Source organism: Cryptotermes secundus, unplaced genomic scaffold (assembly GCF_002891405.2).
Source record: "Cryptotermes secundus unplaced genomic scaffold, Csec_1.0 scaffold73, whole genome shotgun sequence".
NCBI classification, from domain to species: Eukaryota; Metazoa; Arthropoda; class Insecta; order Blattodea; family Kalotermitidae; genus Cryptotermes; species Cryptotermes secundus.
Window position 1 is genome coordinate 2,493,533 of NW_019738871.1, and position 22,660 is coordinate 2,516,192.

Genomic DNA, 22,660 nt, shown 5'->3' on the forward strand with positions numbered 1-22,660 from the left:
TATATTCTGGGATATAATGTCGTGTAAAAGTAAAGTTGTCCCTGTACTTAATTAATTGAACATTACGCCGTGAAGGCGTATGGGGGAGTGAATGTATAGATCTACATTTTCTTGACCTCGGTACTAGTTGCAGGTGAGTGGTCAGCTTCACTCCCACTTTACCCCCGGGGAAAGAGCCCCCGGTACCCATTGGATAGGAAGTTGGGTGGACGACATGGAGAAGAGAAAATTCTTGACCCTACCGGGACTCGAACTTCGACTCTTCGGTCGTCTAGCCCGTAGCCAGCCGCTATACCGACTACACTATCCCGGCTCCGATAAGTAATTTAAATTCAGTCTGAGGGATAAATGGAATATTTAGATGTCAGTAACTACTAATTTGCTGCACACACATAACTGGATCCTTACAGTGAAATCGACAGGTGTGGAAGTGGGCCCATTAACTTTGCAGGGCTGAGAATGATTTATATGGACACCGGATTCAACTAGTTTACAAAAGAAATAGCAAAGCAATATATTTTTAAAGATTTTATAGCCCTCATTTACATGTTACAGGTAAATTTCTTCCCTCTTCTGAATTATTTATTACCTTGTCGTTTGTAGCGCGTCTCGCAATCTTAGCCAAGTCCGTCTCCTCGCATATAATAAACCTACCTTCCACATAACGAATTCTGATTGTTTCTTATACTGGAGCATCTGCACTTATCAGAACAGTTTCTGTATCAGTTAACAAGGAGACACTCATCGCGTTGTCGGCCATATTCAATGCTTCTGACAAGCCGAAACACATGAACTAAGCAGTTAACTAATTAATTATATGGAGCTGAGACCTTCTTGAGAAGCCAACAGCTTCCCAGCCTCTCAAGAAATTCCCAATATTACATGGAACCCGATAGTTTATTTTCACAGCATCCCTCTACATGAAAACCCATTCCGTTTCTTTAATATCCATTTTCATTGTAACCTCCCATCTATGTCTCGTTCTTTCTAATGGCCTCATATCTTCGGGTGTGCATACAACGACCCTGCATGCCCTGCTCAACTCGTTCTCCTCGGTTTCATCATTCTAATTACTTTTGGCGAAGAGTACAAGCTATAAACATAAAGAGATTGTTGTACTAAATATAGGCCTCTACTTACACAGAACAACACGAACATAGAATAAATGCACACAGACATCCATACCTTGAGTGGGATTCGAAGCCACGATCCCAGAGTTCGAGCGAGCGAAGACCGTTCATGGTTTAGTCCGCGCGGCCACTGTGATCGATCGCGGTCTATATGCAGTGCATAATTTATACATTTATTTACGTGTAACTGATCATGCTGCGCAAGTTTCTTTTTCTCGAACATAATACAGTGCTATTGTAAACGATCTGGGTGTTAATAATTAAAGCATTTTCGATACTTCCAAATAGTAGGTGTGCCAACGTTATCAAACCGTACTGAGGTTCCTGTCCACTGCTGCCACGGTGACCACGCGGTGGCGAGTTTGCGAACTTTATTATCAGACCTCGTATGCTCCGCTAGTTAATCTGCAGACGTCAACGCAATGTTCGAATTCTTCCCACGCACGCCGTAGCTGTTTGGGCGGGGGCAAACCAAGGAAACTGGAAACCGCAACGCAACCGTACTTTCCGAGAATTGTTATCAACCTGAGTTGAACACATGTTGCTATATGGAGCTGCGCAAACTGAGGCTATGGCAACTCAGGCTTATGAAAATTCTCGGAAAATGCGGTTGCATTGAGGTTGCCAGCTTCCTTGGTGTGCCCTCGCCCCCACTCATCGACATTGGCTGTGGCCCGTGAAATTCGCTGTAGAAGGTCCTGTCACCGGAGGTTGGTATACCTGGTTTTTCAAACATCTCTACAGGTGGAAAAGTCACCGAGTAACGTGTGGAGATGTGGGGACCATTAATATATTATTTTTATGTGTAACAGAGCTGTGGGATGAAGCATCAAGTACGATAGACCATCATAAAGGTATCTAACTTGTATTTAATAGGTGGAATCTTTTACGATTTTTAGCATATGCGACGGTTGAAGTGGCTGAAGTTTATTGCTACTTATGTAATTCCAGGCAAATGCTAGGTAATATGTTTGCCTTTAAAGAGGATACTAACCTCCCAGACCACAAAATTCCCATTTCATCGTCTATAATCTTAAACTTCATTTAAACAGTTTCACATATCTTAAATTAGGTGAGAATCGTTTTCCAATTGATTAAGATATTCTGCACAGAAAGAAGGTGTTATGTGTAGTATACACTTGGTTATATGTCGTGCTTTGGGGCTCACCCAGATGTGTGTAGCCTCAAAATATTGCTTGCTGGTACCATCCTTCACAAATCCACTTCAGCTTTTTGTGTGTTTGTGTAGTTTACCTTACGACGCTGTTAGAATATCAAACTACACGTATATCGTGTTATTACGGAAAAGCGAGTTAACTAACAATGAGAAAAGTGTATTCTCCCTATTAAAATAGAAGCTAGGTTATGTCTCTCACGATAACAGTTTCCTTTCAGTGTCAGTGAGTCACTAAGTTAAATGCGTTACTGCATGAACATCTCACGTTGTTTCTTCTGCTGAGAAGTGACGTACCGTGACATAACCCTCTTCTCCGTAAAGCCACAGACACTACTTCTCGGGATGACTGTTGAGTAATGGATACTAAAGGATTTGGAAGGAAACGGTCCTTTCTTAATCGAGGTACTAAGCTGTCTCTGTGGGCCGCGCCATAGCTCAAGCGGTTAGTCGCTGGCTTCCCACCGCGGTGGCCCGGGTTCGATCCTGGGTCTGGTCAAGTGGGATTTGTGGTGGACAAAGTGACGCAGGGGCAGGATTTCTACGAGTACTTCGGTTTCCCCTGCCAATCTTCATTCCACCAGTTGCTTCACAATCACCCTCACCTATCATCTGGGGCTGGTACAATACACCAGAAGTGGCCGCAGTACAAGGGACTCAGTCCCACCCCACTAGCAATAAAAAAATAATAAGCTGTCCCTCTGTCTAAATAACGAAATTGTGTGCCATGAAGGCATAATTGGGAGTGGAGGTATAGCTCCGCCAGTCTTTACCTCGGCACTAGATGGAGGTGAGTGATCAGCTCCACACCCCGTCCACTTTACCCCGGGGAAATCGCCCCCGGTACCCATTGCAGAGGAGGATGGGTAGACTTCAGACCGGTCTGGACGCTGTGGACAATAGAACAAACTCGCTCTACCAGGAATCGAAACCGGCTCGTCCAGCTCGTCGCTATGCGGACTTTGCTATCCCGACTCCTCTGGTCGAGGTACTATTCGGCATTTTATTTACTTGAAGAAACTGAAGAAAATGACGAAAACCCTGAGTCAGGATAGGCAGTGTTTCGGCTGAGATTCCAAGCGAGGAACCTGATAGAGCCGGACACCGGACACCGTTACGAAGGCCAGCACCGAACGTTCAGTAATTACATACATGTTACAAGTTTGTCATAAGCAGGGCCCGGATTTTGATGACCTGAAAATATTTAAACAATGACCTATAAAATGACCGAAAAATTCCAGAAAAATTACCTAAAATATGCGCCAAAAATGTAATATGCAGGGCCCGGATTTTGATGACCTGAAAATATTAAAAAATGACCTATAAAATGACCGAAAAGATCCAGAAAAATGACCTAAAGGAGACAAGAAAGAACACTTCGTTTCCATGTTATTCACATTTCAGAAAACATATGAAGAAAAATTCCCTAAAATTGCCAAAAATGACAAGAAATACCCTTAAAAGTCCAAGAATTTACCAAAAAAAGACCTTAAACCTAAAAATGTCAAAAAATGACAAAAAATTACCTATAAAATTTACATTTCTGTAACCAGCAGCTCATATCCGAGATTTATATATTTAAGAGCATCGCATAGGATACAAGGAAAAAAAGATGACATGTCATCAAAATCCGGGCCCTGGTCATAAGATGGCGACATTGAAGAAGAACGAACGTGGAAGAAGCTTGTAGGATGCGGAAGTCATGAAGACAGCCATGGAGTCTACTTTGGCTACAGAAATGAATAGCAGGAAAACTGCAAGTCTGTTTAATTTACGTAGAATTTGCTTCAAGATAATTTCGAGAATAAGGGAAGGTGGCATGCTTCAGATCCCATGAAGATTAAGTACATTTGAGCGATCATTCACAGTTCGAATTCTGAGAACTCGCTAACCACATAAAATGTTTAATGGTGGGTTAATACCTCTTACTCGCCAAGAATGGCTTTCATACAAGGCTGGAGAAATAGAACTGCGCTCAGGTACAACAAAAGGAAGGGAATGACTGAGAAAGGCTTTTATCGTGACTTCACGAAGAGGCATCCGCCCTTACCTCTCAGAATACTAGAATCTGCAAGTCTGATGAGAGTAGTTGGCTTCAGTAGACATCAGGTTTCTGTATTCTTCTGCATGGGCTCATGAAGAATTTGCTGGTGTGACATTACTTACTTACTGATGGAGCTGAGCCCTTCTTGAGGAGCCGCCAATTCTGCAGCTACTCAAGAATTTCCCAGCATTTTATGGAACCCGAAGATTCATTACCATGTTCACAAGAGCCCTCCACTGGTTCCTATCCTGAGCCAGATCTATACAATCCATACCATCCCATCCTATCTCCCTAAGATCCATTTTAATATTGTTCACCCACCTACGCCTTGGTCGTCCTTGTGGTCTCCTTCCTTCCGGCTGTCCCATCGATATCCTATACGTATTCCTCGTCTACCCCATTCGTGCTACATGACCTGCCCACCGCATCCTCCTTGACTTGATCATTCTAATTATACTTGGAGAAGAGTACAAGTTATGAAGCTCCTCATTATGCAGTTTTCTCCAACTTCCTGTCACTTCATCCCTCTTCGGTCCAAATATTTTTCTTAACACCCTGTTCTCAAACACCCTCAGTCTATGTTCCTCCCTTAATGTTAGAGACCAAGTTTCACACCCATACAGAACCACAGGCAAAATTATAGTTTTGTATATTCTAATTTTTATGTTTTTGGACAGCAGGCGAGAGGACAAAAGGTTCTGCACTGAATGGTAGCAAGCATTACCCGAGTTCAGTCTCCTCTTAATTTCCTTCTGAATGAGATTAGACCTGTGACATGTGCCACAAAAATAAATAATGGAAATAAATTGTTCAGAACCGACAGCAGTGCCAAATATGGAAAAGCTGTGTTGTTCCGTGCCCTACGGAATTATGGAGCAGCTGGGAAAGAACACGAGTCCATATTGTATCATTCTTGGTGTTTCTGCAGGAATTATTTGTAAAGAAGGTGAAGCTGTCCCCTGTAACAGACCGTGGAGGCCCATAGGGTTGTGAGATGTTGAAGCTCCAACATTTTCTAGACAATCAGCTCACAGATGGTGGCGAGATTGTCAGCCTTACGCGCCGGCCGCCTTTTATCCCCAAGAAGATTCCTGGTACTCATTTCTGTTGAGGCTGAGTCGACCCCAGGGCCATAGTGCGGCTGAAAGGATTAAGTCAATTGAAAAAAAAAATCATCTCATCGGGACTAGAACCCGCGACCTTCCGGTTTGGAGCATAGTGCCTTAACCAAACTACGCTACCGCGTTCCCCCAGGAATTATTTGTACAGGTTATATTTTATTTTGTTTCTGTAATTTAATACATTGTTACTGCAAACATTATTTTGTTGTGTTATATTCGTAAAATAAACATGCCTAAAGTGTCCTGTGTTCGATGTCTCTCGGCTTGCTGCTTAAACTCTTATGAACCTACTTTATGTAAGTAGATAAAGTTATTTTTGAACTTAACGCGATGCATAAAGTGCATGTTGCCCCCCAGTAGCCAGTGTTATCAAAATATGCCCTGAATGTCTCTTACGAATCATGCAGCAGATGATGGGACTTCCCCATCACGCAGTCTTTTTCAGTAACGTTTGTATTTTCTTTACAGCTGGTCAGCAGACGAAGCCGGAAGCTGATGCTTGCAGATCCACTGCCCATGCACCGGCCCCGAAAAAACAAAATCCATGTAAGTGCTCGATCATTCATACTGTTCCCAGAAAACACTTCTTGGGGTTCATTTCGCGCAATGTGGGGTCAGAAATTCATCATTGCACTGTCAGTTATGCTCTTATTTATAACCTTTTTTGCAATGTTCATTTTTCTCAATTTTTTCCAAGATTTATTGTGATTTCGACGGAAGTACAGTGTTATTCCGTGAAACATTTTGAAAATTTACAATAAATAAACTACGCAACGGATACCAGTATTTATTACACTGAGATAGAGATAAACTCACCAAGTCTTTTTTACATAGTTCACAGACGCTCAATATGTCCACCTTTGCTGATATGGCAGACATCTATATGATGATCCATTTCGTCCCACACCCGCGTCAGCATATCACGGTTGACCAGAGTCACAGCAGCGGTGATACGGTTGCGAAGATCCCTGAGATTAGCAGGCAGTGGAGGCACAAATACAGTATCCTTCACAAACCCCCAGAAGAAAAAGTCACATGGGGTTAAATCTGGGGACAGGGATGACCACCGCATTAACGCGTCATCTTCTTGTCTTGATTGAGATATCCTCTCACTTCTTTGTGGTAGTGACTATACCCGCTGGTACAATAAAACAAAAAAAAAAAAGAACTTGGAGAGATTCACTGTCTATCGGTGTAAGAATTGCCTTGATCCAATGCATAGTTTATTTGTAGTGAATTTTTAAAATGTTTCACGGACTTATGAATAAGCAAGTATTTATAATTTTTCACATTCGTTGTAAAGTTTTAATATTGAAGACAAATGTACCTTATCTTAACTCTTGACCATTATTGAGACAACTCTGTTTCGTGTTCTTCTGATCTGTCACGTGCCCCTATGCGTTCCGGCGAGCAGTTTATGCGAACTCTCAAATTTTATGAAGACGCGCATCTGCCGGTGTGCTGTACATCTCAAACCGAAAGTGAGACGACCGAAAAACGTGTCTTCAGAAGAATAGAAACGCTGATTTAATTCAGTGTTTGCTCGCTGTGGGTATTTATGGCTGTTCATCATTTCTGAGTTTGTGCTTTGACAGACAAGACAAATTTATACACAGCTCACATGAACTGATCTCTTACGTCTTAAATCTCCACATCTGCTTCATACGGAGTTGCGCCATCCAGCAGGACACGTGTGAGCACATTCTCATTTTGTTGCTGTCAGGAAGAGCTTGCCTTACATCATAACTTAGCTTACATCTGCATAAGGGGAACGCCCTGTGTCCACTCCCGATATAAATAATTTATGTATTCTGCCGCAAACATGTAAATACATTTTTTAATGCTAGTGGGGTGGCACTAAGTCCATTGTACTGCGGCCAATTCTGGCCTATTGTCCCAGCCACTTCTGGCCTATTGTACCAGCCCCAGATGATAGGTGAGGGTGATTGTGGAGCAATTGGTGGAATGAAGATGGGCAGGGGAAACCGAAGTACTCTGAGAAAACCTGCCCCAGCGCCACTTTGTCCACCACAAATCCCACTTGACCAGAACCGGGATCGAACCCGGGCCGCCGCTGTGGGAAGCCAGCGACTAACCGCTTGAGCTATGGCGCGACCTTTGTAAATACATTTAAAAGCGTGAATTTATTATCTTTATGTAGTTAATTCTTCTATTATTAGAAGAAGAATAGTTTTATGTATAGTTTTATTGTTCCTTATTAGTTTCTATAATGCCGATCCGTCATTTTAGATTGTCAGGGCTAGTGTTCTCTCGTGCGTACCATTATGTATGTGCATAATTCCAATAAAACATCGAATGTACAGAAATACTCCAACGAGATGTATCTTTGAAGAAAGCAGTCTTCTGGGATTTGGCACCGTGTATAAGTGGTGTTAACCGACGTTTCGGAGGAACGTATCGCCTCCATCTTCAGGGTAGAAGAAAATATAAGAATTCTGCAAGCGAAGAGACCGTGAGAACCGGTAAAAGCAGTCTGCTTGCAGAATTCTTATATTTTCTTCTACCCTGAAGATGGAGGCGATACGTTCCTCCGAAACGTCGGTTAACACCACTTATACACGGTGCCAAATCCCAGAAGACTGCTTTCTTCATAGTCACCGCCGTGAAAGCCTCAAATCTTACGAGATGTATCTTGGCTGCGTAGTTCAGAGAAAATGGCAACAGATGTCACATGCTGTCAAATATGGCAATATTTGCAGTAGCAGTACACGACTCTTGGCACTTGTTAGGTTAATAGATTAAGATTTCTCGTCAGTTCTCCATCAAGGGAAATTAAGCGTTACTTACCGCCCAGCTTGACGGAAGAAGGATTCAAAACTTCCGCCTGATTGTTTACCTTAAAAAGTCTCACGGTGTGTTGAGTGAGGTTCCGTGGCACCCCACAATGGCATGGTGCTTCCGCAGTTAAATTACGGTGACAAGAGAACTGCAAGATAAAACGAAACGTATAGGCGAGGTCGGAAATGTATATAAACTGGAATGTAGTATGACGGTTCTGCTTGTTAAATATGCAGTAAGAAACATTCAGTATAACAAGTCTGTGGAAAGTGATAACTTTGACCGGTATACCCCAGCCCAAGGGATTATGACTGTTACTCTCCCAGCTTCGACATATCACAGAAATAAACAAAAGGGCACCAATCTTCCCAGTCTGTTTCCACTAGTCTTCACTATCCGTTTCCCGGTAACGGATTTATAACACAGGAACTATAAAAGTCTCCCTAAAGTACACACTCCCACTATCACTGTATTACAGCACATGTAAAATCACACATTAAATCTTCTCAGGCTGACTTCTTGTACTCTTCTGTACTCCTCAAGCTTACTGCTTACAGCTGTACTCCTGCCGCTTCGACTGCTGCAGCTTAGGAATTATGTTCACTTATACAAACGCGGCACGGATACGCATCACAGAAAACACATGTCACGTGACCACACCCCACTGTTATTTTGTGACGTCACCGCGTTGTATAGCAGCGATACTATACGCGGACATAGAGAAACACTGCTCCTGTATTGTTGACCGCGTGTGTGTTGAGGGGGTTGCATAGCAATAGATTTATTTGTCACAATATGTTAAACAATTTATATAGATTTAACTTTTTGGTGTGTGTAATAACAATGAAAGGTGAAGCCTTAGTACTGATTGCTGATTTAGTCATTATAGGCTACACTTTTACCAGTCATTATAAGTGTCGTCTGTCTGTGAGAAGTTGCATTTAATGTCTATTATAAGAGAAGAGTTGATTCGTAACTCCTGCACGCCCCTGTTACATATGCAGTGTACAGAGTTTGCAGCCATGTTTGTTCATAAACTGGGGCAGGAAGGCGACGAATCTGCACATACGTGACGTAAACACTTCGATCCTTACGACACTGATCAAGAAACGCTGGGTTAGAGATTCCCTGCTAATTTATACAGGACGTTCAATCAAGGAGGAAACTTCGCAACACCGTTGACCGGGCCCAATATTCCTCACAGATTGCTGCTGTAACTGTAACGGCGCGCGTTTATCAGCGCTAATGACTCATTCTGCTATCAGCAGTTACAGTATCAGTCTGTGAGGAATGTTGGGCCGGGTCAGCGGTGTTGCGAAGTTCCCTCCTTAACTGAACGCATTGTACATCTAAGTTGCTACGGCTTTGCTTGCTGCCTGCTTCATGTTGGTTCCTTGCTCGGCTTCAACCCTGAAAATGGAGACGACGTGCGAATGTACACGTGTCGCAGTCAATTTCAAGGCATGCCGCAACTTATTAGTAAATAACACGTGAATGAAATTCTCGTGGGACTGAGTTCTCAGATTGTAAACAAGCTGCCTTTAGGCCTGATGTCTCAGTTTTTATTGCTTCAACACGAGCTATAAAAAGTGTTTGCTTCTAATATTATGGGTCACAAGCTCCAGAATGTGGCTACCGCGGGCACCATTTCGACATGCTCGAACCCTCTGTAGAAGTTTAATGACCTGTTGTGGCCAGTCGCTCTGGGCCCATAATTGCAGCGCCATCTTCAGAAGGATCCCCCCCATCAAGTTGTTTGCACTCTTCACAGAGGTGGGCAGATTAGTAAAGAAATAAAAAGACATTTTACGAGGCGCTGAATCAAATGGTCCATAAACTGGAGGACATTTTCTATATGTTCGGCGTTATATAAAGGTTACTGGCTTCGCACTTTAAGACCAAACAGGTTAGTCTGAAGAGCCGGGATAGCTCAGTGGGTTTAGTTACGAGCTGGACAGACGACGTTCGATTACCGGTAGGGACAAGAAGTTTTTCTCTGCCCATAACATCCATACCGACTCTGAGACCCACCCAGTCTACTGTCCAGTGGGTACTGGGGGTCTGTTTCCCCGGGTATAAAGCTGCCGGAGCGTGAAGCTTACCACTCACCTCCATCTAGTGATTAGTTCAGGAATGGTGGAGATATTCATTCATGCCCTTATACATCTTCATGGCGTATGCTTAATTAATTAAGCACAGACAAAGTTACCTGTACCTTTTTACAGGATGGTCTAGAAGTGGGGCCCTAGACTTGATTTCAGAAGATAGTCGGGTCGAATCTCGGCCGATGCACCCACCATCCTTCTTATACTTGGTCCCTCCACGGTAGGTCCTGGAGAGTACCTCAGTCGGGCTCCCCAACCAAATTCTTTATAATTTATCGTTTAACCAGTCATCCTGCCATTTGACGCTATGAGGTATATTTAGAACTATTTCTTTGGGAGGGGGGTGTAAAGTGGCGCTGGGGCGGGTTTTCACCGAGTACTTCGGTTTCCCCTGCCAATCTTCATTCCGCAAAATTCTCCATCATCACAATCACCCGGAGCAGGCCACAATAGGCCAATCAGTGGCCGCCGTGCAGAGTGGACCCAGTTGGACTTCACCCCCCCACAAAGCGAATTAAAAAAAATGGGGCTACTTCACGACACTCACAATATCGAAGTTACATCGTGTTGAATGTGACTGATGAATTGGAAAGGATTTGGAAGGAAGCGGCCATGGCGCAGTGTGCAGCCACCTGCTCACGCTGGTTCCTCGCTCGTGGATTTTTATACCTTGAAGATGGAGGCGATACGTTCCTCCGAAACATCGGTTCAAACAAGATCAACACGGCGCCACATCCAAGAAGACTGCCCACATAGTGTTGCCAGTTGATGCGACTTCAGTATTCTGTGTACACATTCGGAGAGGGAGTTTAATGATTTGCGCCAGGTCTCTTGGGCAGTCCCAACCATGGCTGGCATCAGCCCTTGTTTAACTTACAGAACCCAATTATCTCGTATAACCGGTCTTGGGGTTTCTCTGTATAATGCGCCGCGTTCCTCGCTTGTTTTACGACGTTCACAGAGCTTGCTTACGTGCATACGTGCGCGTCTGGTTTAGGGCGCCAGGAGACTGGGCCCACTGAGGATAAGAACACCTCAGTTGCTTGGTTCACTGTAGATGCTGCTCACTTCGATCTATCTATCTATGTCTCCAGTCCTCTGTTGGGCCTTGGAAGCTTTTTCAGTTTCTTAATCCTATACACAATCGATAGGACTCCTTGGCAGGGGGATCAGTCCGTCGGAAGGCCGCTACCTACACACAGAATCAACCCACACAGACATCCATGCCTTGAGTGGGATTCGAACCCACGATCCCAACGTTCGAGCGACGAAGATAGTTAATGCCTTAGACCGCGCGGCCACTGCAGTCTCGACGTCCGAAGTGCCAGTCTAGACGAGGCGAGAAATTGTTCTCTTAGCTACCTCTTTTTGCAGATTTGCTCTGAAGGGACACTCAGTGGTACCGGCTGCTCTTTCCCCAGGGGTAAAGCGATCGGAACCTGAAGCTGCCAACTCGCCTCTGACTAGGGTAGAAGTTAAAATTTGCGGAGGTTGACCTTCACGCACACTTCATAACTTATACTCTTCGCCAAGTATAATTAGAATGATCAAGTCAAGGAGGATGAGGTGGGCAGGTCATGTAGCACGAATGGGGGAGACGAGGAATGCGTATAGGATATTGATGGGAAAGCCAGAAGGAAAGAGACCACAGGGAAGACCAAGGCATAGGTGGGTGGACAATATTAAAATGGATCTTAGAGGAATATGGCGATGTGGGCAGGATTCATCTGGCTCAAGATAGGGATCGGTAGCGGGCTCTTGTGATTACGGTAATGAACTTTTGGATTCCACAAAATGTGAAATTCTTGAGTAACAGCGATTGACGGCTTCTCTAGGACGCAGCTTCATGTAATCAGTAATTTCAGTTAGGAAATGTGGAGTCGCTTGGCTGTCAGTGTAAGTTCAGAATGTTTTAGAACACAAATTATTTACTTCTGTAGTCAGTGAGGAACGGCTTCAAGAAATTATAATTCCAGTCAAGGGAACATGGCGTCATGCGCCTGAAGGTTTCGATATTTCAAAACAAATTATTCCTCTCTGTGCTCATAAATGAGGCTTTGGGCCATTATTTGCCGAATTCACGTGCAATCCATGAAATTTATGTGACCGCTGACCACTAGACCGACAGAGCATTTCACTTGATTAACATAATTAGGGTGAAGATGTGTTACGCATGCGCGTGTAGGGGAAAGCCACGTTCAAGTGACCCGGTTAGAAATGGAAACTAAGTTATATAAAAGTGATTTAGTGGAAAGTAAGAAACATGGATGATATCGAAGTATGATAATTACTTGTATGTTGTTACCTTCTTTATATAGGCTGCTCATTCAGAGGTGCGAAAAGTGAAAAGCTATACTCGTGTCTAGCAAGTACGCGCCATTTGCGTCCACGAGTACTACAAGAGTCAGGTTAGCCAACTACTGCAGACATAAATCCGCTATAATGTAGCTAATACCGCACTATGCAGCCCTACATGGTCAATAATTACACTAAGTTCCGATAACATAAAACAAAAATAAGTTTTTAAGTGAATTTTGATATGCTGAATCCAAATCTGGACAGACAAATTTCCATCACGTGACAAATTTGAATATTAAATTTTGAACTAATTTTTTTTTCTATTCTGTAATAAGGTAAAACGGTAAAACTGTCCCTATGCTTAATTAATTGAGCGTCGTCTCATGAAAACGTATGGGGAATGGAGATAAGACTCCACCGTTCTTGAGCTCGGCATTAGATGGAGGTGAGTGGTCAGCTTCATCCCCCGGCTGCTTTTCCTCCCTACGCAGTGGATAGGAGACTGAGTGGACAACAGAGCCGCTCTAGACACTGTGAAGAAGAGCGAATTCTCTTGCCCCTGTTGGGAATCGAACACTGACAGTCCCGTCTCTAGACCGTTACTATACCGACTGAGTTATGCCTGTTTTATTGTTATTTTATTTAGTTATTTTTTAGTGCTCTTATAGCTTTTGTGACGCATAATGCGAGAAAACTGTGTTTTATTCGAATGTCACTACTTCTAATAAGGTGAGATACGTACGGCCATATGTCTTGAGTGCAGAGAGAGAGCGGATAAGAAGGAAGTGCGTTTTATACATCTTTGACTATCACTTTTGTGATTGGCCACATGCTTCTGTCAGAAACAGCTTCTTTCATAATGTTATCGGAAAAAAAAAGAAAATTTGTTAGGCAGTGTAATTTTCCTCTTGTTTCATCAGAAATAGGGGGCACGCGGTGGCGTAGTTGGTTGAGGCACTACGCTACAAGTCGGAAAATCGCGGGTTCGAGTCCAGATGAGGTGCAGTTTTTTTCAATTGACCTAATCCTTCTAGCCTCACTATGGTCCTGAGGCCGACTCAGCCTCTAACAGAAATGAGTACCACTAATTTTCCTGGGGGGTAATGGAAGGCCGGCGCGTAAGGCTGACAACCTCACCGACATCTGTGAGCCGATTTTGTAGATAATGTGGGAGCCTCAACGTGTCACAATCCTATGGGCCTCCATGGCCTGTTACAGGGTAGTTTTACCATATCTTCATCAGATATATTCAGCACTGAAAAATGTTTCAAATAAAATTATACACCTTAATTGGCTCTGCAATTTTTCTCAAGTTCCAGTTTTTGTGGAGCCGTGATAATCAGTGCCTGTAATGAGTAGGCTGCGTGTTCGATGGCCGAAGTTTAATTTTCGGCAGGAACAGAGATTTTTCTCTTCACCGCAGGGCCCAGACCGCCTACCAATGGTTGTGTCAACAAGAACTTAAGGCCAAGCCGCTCTGTTTAGAACAGTGTAACTAAAGAAACACGTCAAGTGGATAGAGCATATTCAGTGTCGCACATTCACATAACACATATAACAATTTAACGTCCATATCTAGGCAACGGCGCGATAAACCTCTCGCTCAAGCGAGACTGTCTCTGTGTGTATCAGCGACAGCGCTGTCTTGATTGTAATTAAGGGAGATTGTAACCGAAGTGCCAGTAGACGACCCGAAATGCAGTGCATTTTGGGGTAATACAAATTTCTGCTATATAAGTGCATGATAAAACCCATATGGACATATGGTATACAGCTATGGGGCTGTACAATACCATACTTACTTCCTTACTCATGGAGCTGAGCCCTTCTGGAGGAGCCGCCAATTCTGCAGCTACTCAAGAATTTCCCAGCATTTTATGGAACCTAAAGGTTCATTACCGTGTTCACAAGAGCCCTCCACTGGTCCCTATCCTGAGACAGATCAATCCAATCCCTACCATCCCTTCCTATCTCTCTAAGATCCATTGTCAACCCACCTACGCATTGTTCTTCACAATAGTCTCTTTCCTCCTGGCTTTTCCACCAATATCCTATATGCATTCCTCTTCTCCCTATTTGTGCTACATGCCCTGCCCACCTCATCCTCCTTGACTTGATCAATCTAATTATACTTGGAGAAGCAGGGCTTGAGGTGGGGCGGGATGCGGCGGGATGGCATCCCGGTTCTTTTCTAAATGGCTTAAAAGCATCCCGTTACTTCTTTGGCCGTAAATGCAATGTACAATAACCAGGACTTGAGGTGGAGCGGGATGGCATCCCGGTTCTATTTTCATTCCACCTCAAGCACTGTGGAGAAGTGTACAAGTTATGAAGCTCCTCATTATGCAGTTTTCTCCAACTTCCTGTCACTTCATCTCTCTTCGGTCCAAATATTCTCAACACCCTGTTCTCAAACACCCTCAGTCTATATTCCTCCCTTAATGTCAGAGACCAAGTTTCACACCCATACAAAACTACAGGCAAAGTTATAGTTCTGTATATTCTAATTTTCATGATTTGGACAGCAGACGAGAGGACAAAAGGCTCTGGACTGAAAAAGCATCTCCTTGTTTTAGACCATTCTGGATAGGAAATTTATCAGACAAATGTTTACCTACACGGACTTTACTACACCTTTCGTTTAAGCACATTTTAATCAACATAACTAGTTTCATGGATATCCCAAACTCTATCAGAATATTGTACAATACTTTAGCTTAGGTCGTTTATCCAAGGAATCCGTCCAGGTCCGAGGTGTACAAAACCATAATACACAAAAATAATTCAAATACTTCGCTCCAAATTCTTGCGCTCAGTAATAAAGCACTTTTGTATGTCTCCAACTTTACTATCCACAATGATCTGCAAATCCCATTTGTCATAGAAGAAATACATAGATTATCAATACTCTACCATCAAAGCATACTCGGACACAATAACAGACTAGCTGTAGAAATTAGCAGCCCATCAAATGTAAGAAGACTGAGGAGACAGTGACCGTCTGACCTGCCACAACCCGCAGATGACGAAGATTAAAACCATCACCATTCTCTATAGGGCCTGTCAGAGTATCATCAGTGGATGACTTCTCAATTCAAGACACCTACTTAGAACAAATTTACTTATTAGTAGATTGTAAATATGTTATTAGTTAAATAAAAAACCTTGGGACCGTCGTCAGAGTGTACGTCGGTGTACGGGATAATTGGCAATTATGTTTTAGTGATGACTGTAATTTTCTCTTCCATTGCTTTTATGCTGAGACATAGAAGTAACAGCTGCATTGTGTTCTTGACCCCACACATAAAGACGCTCTCGGTCGTGCAGGTTGCCTGACGGCGGTGCCCCGGGACCGCAAGACCTGCGCAAGCGCACTCTGTTGTAGGCGTAGTCTTACCTTCCTCGCTGGTCGAGCCATAGCTCAGGCGGTTAGTGAGCGGTTTCCCACCGCGGCGGCCCGGGTTCGACCCCAGGTCAGGTCCTGTGGGATTTGTGGTGGACAAAGTGACGATTGAGCAGGTTTTCTCCAAGTACTTCTGTTTCCCTTAGCAATTCTCATTCCACCAACTGCTCCACACTCATCATCGGGGGCTGGTACAGTAGGCCAGTTAGTGGGTGACGTATCAAGTAGACTCAGTCTCACCCCACCGCAAGAAACTAAGAAGAACGACGTTCTGCAGTTACTCGTGCAGGCATTCTGGTATAACACGTTAGCGTCCACTTCCGTCACCTGTGCAGCTCACACTAAAAGCTTTAACATTCGAAATTTAAATTTTTAAAACTCTTACTGTCTTTGTTTGTCACATTTTACACATTATTTCAGCCTATTCGGCCATCATCGGGTGCGTTAAAATTGTTGCGCTTTTATATACTGTCGCAACTCTTTTCCTAATTTTATAATTTAATCTTATTCATTTTTTTTTTCTCGCAGTATGGATCTATACATCCACTCTCCATACGTCTTCAAGACATAGTGCTTGATTAGTTAAGCACAGGGACATTTACCGTTACCTTTTTGCGCAGTGCGCAGTTCCTTCTGTCGTGTCTTGTGCAGATGTTATCACTTGTAGTGTGAGTTGCACTGGAGTCGGAAGTGAATACGCGAGAAAAATCGAATGGCACGATGACAGGCGAACGATGTATCGAAAAGGATTTGAAATGAAGCATTGGTGGCCTAGTCGAGGTGGTACGGCGGCATCTGCATGGAGGGACTGAGGAAACCCAGAAAAGGCATAATTAAGAGAGATGGTGTACCGGCCGAAATTGATCCCTCGAATACAACTCTACACCGAGGCTGCTATAGTGCTAATGCTCCTGACTTATACAGGGTTATTCATAAGTCCGTGCAACATTTTAAAAATTCACAATAAATAAACTATGCATCGAATCATGGCAGTTCTTACGCCGATAGAGGATGAATCTCTCCAAGTTTTTTTTAAAGCCTTGGTTTGGTATCCGTTGCGTAGTTTATTTATTGTAAATTTTCAAAATGTTTCACGGACTTATGAATAATCCTGTATATTTGGTAGGCATCCGAATCGATTCTAAGGCGCTTTCTTTGGTTATCCTGATGGTCTCTCATTGTTTTTCTTAGTATCTCCAGTACCTTCACACATCATTTCAAATTTACCGTTCCTGTAACTCTAACATTACACGCTGTACATTCAGCGTAATCACGAACAGCGTCGTTAAGTAACGTCGTTACACAAACAGTCGTACCAAGCTGTTACACAGAATGCTAAGATATTTCATAGAATTGCTCTGAATTGAGAATAAACTTTCCGGTATGTTCTTGAGGGAGCGCAGTGACATTCACTGTGTTCCTGCGCTGAATGGTAACAAGACAGCAGAATGTTCCGTTATGTGAAATTCAGCAGGATTCAAAAGATCTGCCAAGGTGTGAATTGCTGAACTCTCTTCAGGAAATATTGCGTGGAAAGGTGACAGAGGGCCGACTGCCTGCTGTCGCGCGGAAGGCTCAACAGGAAGATCTGGGTTTAGCGTACCGGGTTCTGTTTCCTTCAGGCCTTTCAGTACGAAAAGAAAAATTGGCGAAGGTAAAGACTGCATACCACATTGACCTTCATTTAAAAGCCGAGCTGGTTAGTGAAGCGGTAACGAACTTGATTTCTTTGGTTTTCCTCAATGCGCCCAGTGAAATGTCGGCATAGTACCTCGAGTAGGCCACGACATATTTCTTCCGAGTTATTTCCAATTTATCTGTCATTCTATACTTCTACCATTAATTTAGCTAGCCACAGAATCATAAAATAATAAAGGGATACAGAAACGAAGGCAATCCTACGTGGACACGAGCCTTGATATCTCAGTCATTATAGCGTTGGACTACGGGCTGGATGGCCAGGGTTCAGTTCCCAGCAGTGGCTAGAGATTACTTTCTCCTCCACAGCGTCCAGACAGAATCAGGTTTCCGCCCAGCCTCCTGTCTTATGAGTACCGGTGGCTCTTCCCTCGGGCTAAGGTGGCCGGGGTGTGAAGCTGAACACTTACCTCCATCTAGTGCCGGGGTCAAGAATGATGCAGCTGTACCTCTACTACCCCATACATCTTCATGGCGCGGCGCTTTATTATTTGAGCACAGGGACGACTTCACCTCACCCGCTCTATATAGGCCAGTTGTGTCGAGGGACGGAGCGTATTCTGGAAAGTTATACAATAAAAGTGAACCGATTGTAGTTATAAGAATGTCAGAGGTCGATTGTTTAATTTTGTACACTTCTAAAATCGTTATGATATTAGTAATTGATAAAAACCTAAAATGCGTCCACGGTAAAAAATGAAAGTCTGAGGAAGCCGTTCCTTATTTTTTTCCCCCTTGGCACTACAGCCCCAGTGGGTCTAGGCCTACCTCCATGAACTCCGTTCACTTCGGTTTTTATAGATCTAACACATACGGTAGGACTCCTTGGACGAGTGATCAACTCATCACAAGGCCTCTACCTGTAGACAAACACAGAAAAACCCACACAAACATTCAAGCCCTGAGTGGGATTCGAACCCACGATCCCGGCTTCCGAGCGATCGAAGACAGTGCATGCCTTAGACCGCTCGGCTACCGTGACCGGCAAGCCGTTCCTTATACACACGTAAAATCGGGACATGACGTTTAGAAGTTACTGGTCTAATCACTGTGGAATCCGCAAACGAATAATTATGTCAGTGTTTGCCTTCAGAGCTGTACAGTTGTTCCTCCTCTGGGCAAGCAGACGTTCGCGGACGCTGCCCGGCCAGCGAGGGGGCGTTCATGTTACAGCGTTTGTGTATTTGCGTAGTCAGGTTCGTGGTGGGTTACGTCGCGACTCTGTCACTAGATACACTATTTAGCGTCGGATGGTAGGATCACTGATGACTGATAAAGTGTAAAGGATTTGATAGGAGGCGATCATTGCCTATTCGAGGCACCGTACCGCGTTTACATTGAAGTACTATGGAAACCCACGTAAAGTCTCAATTATGAGACCGGGACCGCCCTGTGGTCTAATGGTCAGAGTTCCTGGCTACAGATCCAGAGGTCCCGGATTCGATTTCCAGCGATACCAGATTTTCTGAGAAGTAAGTCTGGAACGGGGTCCACTCAGCCTCGTGAGGATAATTGAGGAGCTATTTCAAGGAAATAGCGGCTCCGGTCTAGAAACCCGAGATTAACGGCCGTGGAGATTCGTTGTGCTGACCACGCGACACCCTCTATCCGCTGAAGTTGGCACTAACTTCGCTGAGAAGCGGTGGTCGCTCGGTCGGTATAGTTCGCTTGCGGACTAATGCCACGAAGTTTGCTGTACCGGTCGAGATTCGAACCTGACACTTAAACATGAATGCTGACCTGCGCCGTTACGCTAACCTCTTCCTTGCACAGCCTATAATGTAAGGACCAGACGCGACATAACAGCTGACCTTGTGGACGGCCAGCAATATTAATACCCGCAAGTGTCTTGTGGAATTGTTCAGTAGCGTATGCACTAAGCCCGTGTATTTATGGCTGTAGGCTCGACTTGTCTCGTGTTGTTGCTGCAAGGCGATTAGATCGCGCAGAACAAGAAGATGAACGCAATGAAAGAAGTTTTAGAGGCAGAGAAACTGGAATGGAGACCACGAACTTATGGACATGGAAACCAGTATGTCAGCCTAACGACGCGTGTTTTACGAGCTTCTGGATAGGATAATTCGCGTACCATTAGAGGCCAGGTCCGTTCGAACCACGTGAGTTAACCAGTTTGCGCACGAAACTTCCTTTAGACTGCGATGCATAACTTTTGCAGCTGTTACACTCAGTAAGGAATGTAAATTGAGGTTACAAGTTACAGACGAGAGGCTAGGAGAGATAATGCCCGTGTATTTAAGGTGCATTACATCTCTAAGTCGTAACTACCTGAAACCTGATCGTAAATCAATAACTTGTAAATGTCTGAAGTGTTTGGTGTTGTTATTGCTGGTACGATATTTACACTGGATACAATTGCATCGATTCCCAAACTGCGGTCTGCGTACCTTCTAGGTCCAAGAAATGTTTTATGAATAGTCTACGAAGGTTTCTATTAAGCATAGTAAATGTTGGGCGTTTTTTATATTTAAATCGGAATTTAGCGATTTAACCACGACTAATTGGTGCAGTATATCGAACACCAAGTGTCCCCTTATATGGTGGAAGTATTTTAAGAAACAAAGCCAGTATATAACTGTGAGCAACAATGAAATATCAAATGTAATAACAAGTTAATGTAACTTAACATAACCAGACGGACCTGCAGTGCGTCTGCCTCGTGAGACCGAAACCACAAGCTCATAGCCTGTTTAGACACGAAACTCACTGGCGATTGGCACTGTATAGATCGCCTTCCCAGTGGGAGAGGGACTGGAGTCAGAAAAAAGAAGTCTGTGGCTTGAGTCCGCAAGCGAACTATACCGACCGAGCGACAGCCACTTTTCGGCGAAGTTAGTGCCAAATTTAACCTGTAGAAGGTGTCGCGTGGTCAGCGCCATGGATCTCCAAGGCCGTTAATTTCGGTTTTCTAGACCGGAGCCGCTATTTTCTTGAAATAGCTCCTCAATTATCCTCACGAGGCTGAGTTGACCACAGGGCCATAGTGCGGCTGGAAGGATTAGGTAAATTGAAAAAATCCACCTCATGGGATTCGATCCCGCGAACTTCCGGCTTGTAGCATAGTGCCTCAACCAACTACGCTACCGCTAACTCCACCGGTTGATTTGGGGCAAATCCTGTCATCAATCAGTCACTGACTCAAGTCAGTATAAATGAACACATAGCTACAGTTAGGCAGCGCCATAGCTCAAGCGGTTAGTCTCTGGTACAATAGGCCAGAAGTGGCCGCAGTACAAGGGACTTAGTCCCACCCCACTAGCAATAAAAATAATGCAGAGCTACAGTTGGTCTCAGTCTTGCAGTGACTGCGTATGTGAGTCCACTGCGTCGTGTACAGCGATTTTTTTCATTTAAAATTGTAGATCCATACAGAAATGCCTAGGAGAGATATAGCACTCACTGACAGACTCGCCTAGCCCCAGTCATCAGCAACTGGCGGAGGGAACGGAAGTGTCGACATCTACAGTTTCACGCGTATGCAGCGGCAACATAAAGTTCGAGATGACTAGGCATTACGCCACANGCAGGGCTACAGTTGCTCTCAAGTCTTGCAGAGACTGCGTATGTGAGTCCACTGCGGCGTGTACAGCAATTTTTTTCGTTTAAAATTGTAGATCCATACAGAAATGTCTAGGAGAGATATAGCACTCACTGACAGACTCGCCTAGCCCCAGTCATCAGCAACTGGCGGAGGGAACGGAAGTGTCGACATCTACAATTTCACGCGGATGCAGCGGCAACATAAAGTTCGAGATGACTAGGCATTACGCCACAGACAACAGGAAACTTGCTAAAAATGGAAACGTGAAGGTAAGGATCCAGATGTTGAAGAGGCACCCAATCAGCGGTTCTCCATGTTTTCTGTGGGAGGCGTACGTGTCAGTGGTCCAATGTTAAAAAGCAGGTCAGAGGAGTTAACTAAGAAGCTAGGTCATAACGACTTCAAGGCAACAGATGGTTGGTTGTCTCTATGAATATGCAGGATTTGGATAAAATTCAATAAGGCACACGGTGAGAAGGACAGTGTTGAACAATAGAAATCCACAAAGCTGCTTAACTTACTTAAGAAATTCTGGGCAGATGACATTGTACCTACACTGTCGCGGAAGCCGGACGGTTCCGTAAGCTAAACACACAGCCCAGTTTGGATCAAAGAAAGCAATGGATCGTGGAAATGCGTTGTGCTGTTCAAGCATATCAGGAACGGAAAAACGGAAGCTGTTGTTTATTGGGGGAAAAGACTATTTCTTTTTATTGCTAGTGGGGTGGGACTAAGTTCCTTGTACTGCGGCCACTTCTGGCCTATTGTACCAGCCCCAGATGATAGGTGAGGGTGATTGTGGAGCAGTTGGTGGAGTGAAGATTGGCAGGGGAAACCGAAGTGCTCGGGAAAAACCTGCCCCAGCGCCACTTTCTCCACCATAAATCCCACTTGACCAGACCCGGGATCGAACCCGGCCGCCGCGGTGGAAAACCAGCGACTAACCGCTTGAGATGTAGCGCGGCCTTGGGAAAAGACTAAGTCTCGGTGCTTTAAATTAATTAATATAGACAATTTACCACGTCTTCCACAACGGCTCTGGGGTCCACCCAACCTCATATCCAATGGGTACAGGGGGCTCTTTCCCCGTTGGTAAAGCGGCTGGGGTGTGAAGCTGATCACTCACCTCCAGCTAGCACCGAGGTGAAGAAATGTGGATCTACATATCCACCCCCCATATGCCTTCATGGCGTAGTGCTTAACTAGTTAAGCACAGGGACAACTTTACCATTTTACCAGTTCAGTACTGTACTAATAAGAATGACACATTAAATTTGTAAGAAATGGCTAATGAGTTGCGACGTGGAATTAGAACAGAAATCGAGGAAC

At 44.2% G+C, this 22,660-nt stretch overlaps 1 protein-coding gene across 2 annotated transcripts in view; it reads left to right on the top strand.

Annotated features, from left to right (window-relative positions):
- Positions 1-22,660, top strand: part of LOC111871074 (proton channel OtopLc) — a 104,252-nt gene that overhangs the window by 15,855 nt on the left and 65,737 nt on the right. The window contains exons 1-2 of one of the 2 annotated variants that reach the window (XM_023863856.2): positions 1,883-1,984; positions 5,938-6,015. Coding sequence is in view for 1 of the 2 variants with exons in the window: in XM_023863852.2 (XP_023719620.1) it covers positions 5,938-6,015 (78 nt within the window). In the remaining variant the exon portion in view is untranslated. Of the gene's footprint in view, positions 1-1,882; positions 1,985-5,937; positions 6,016-22,660 lie in introns of those variants that run through there. The other variant, XM_023863852.2, reaches the window with a different exon arrangement.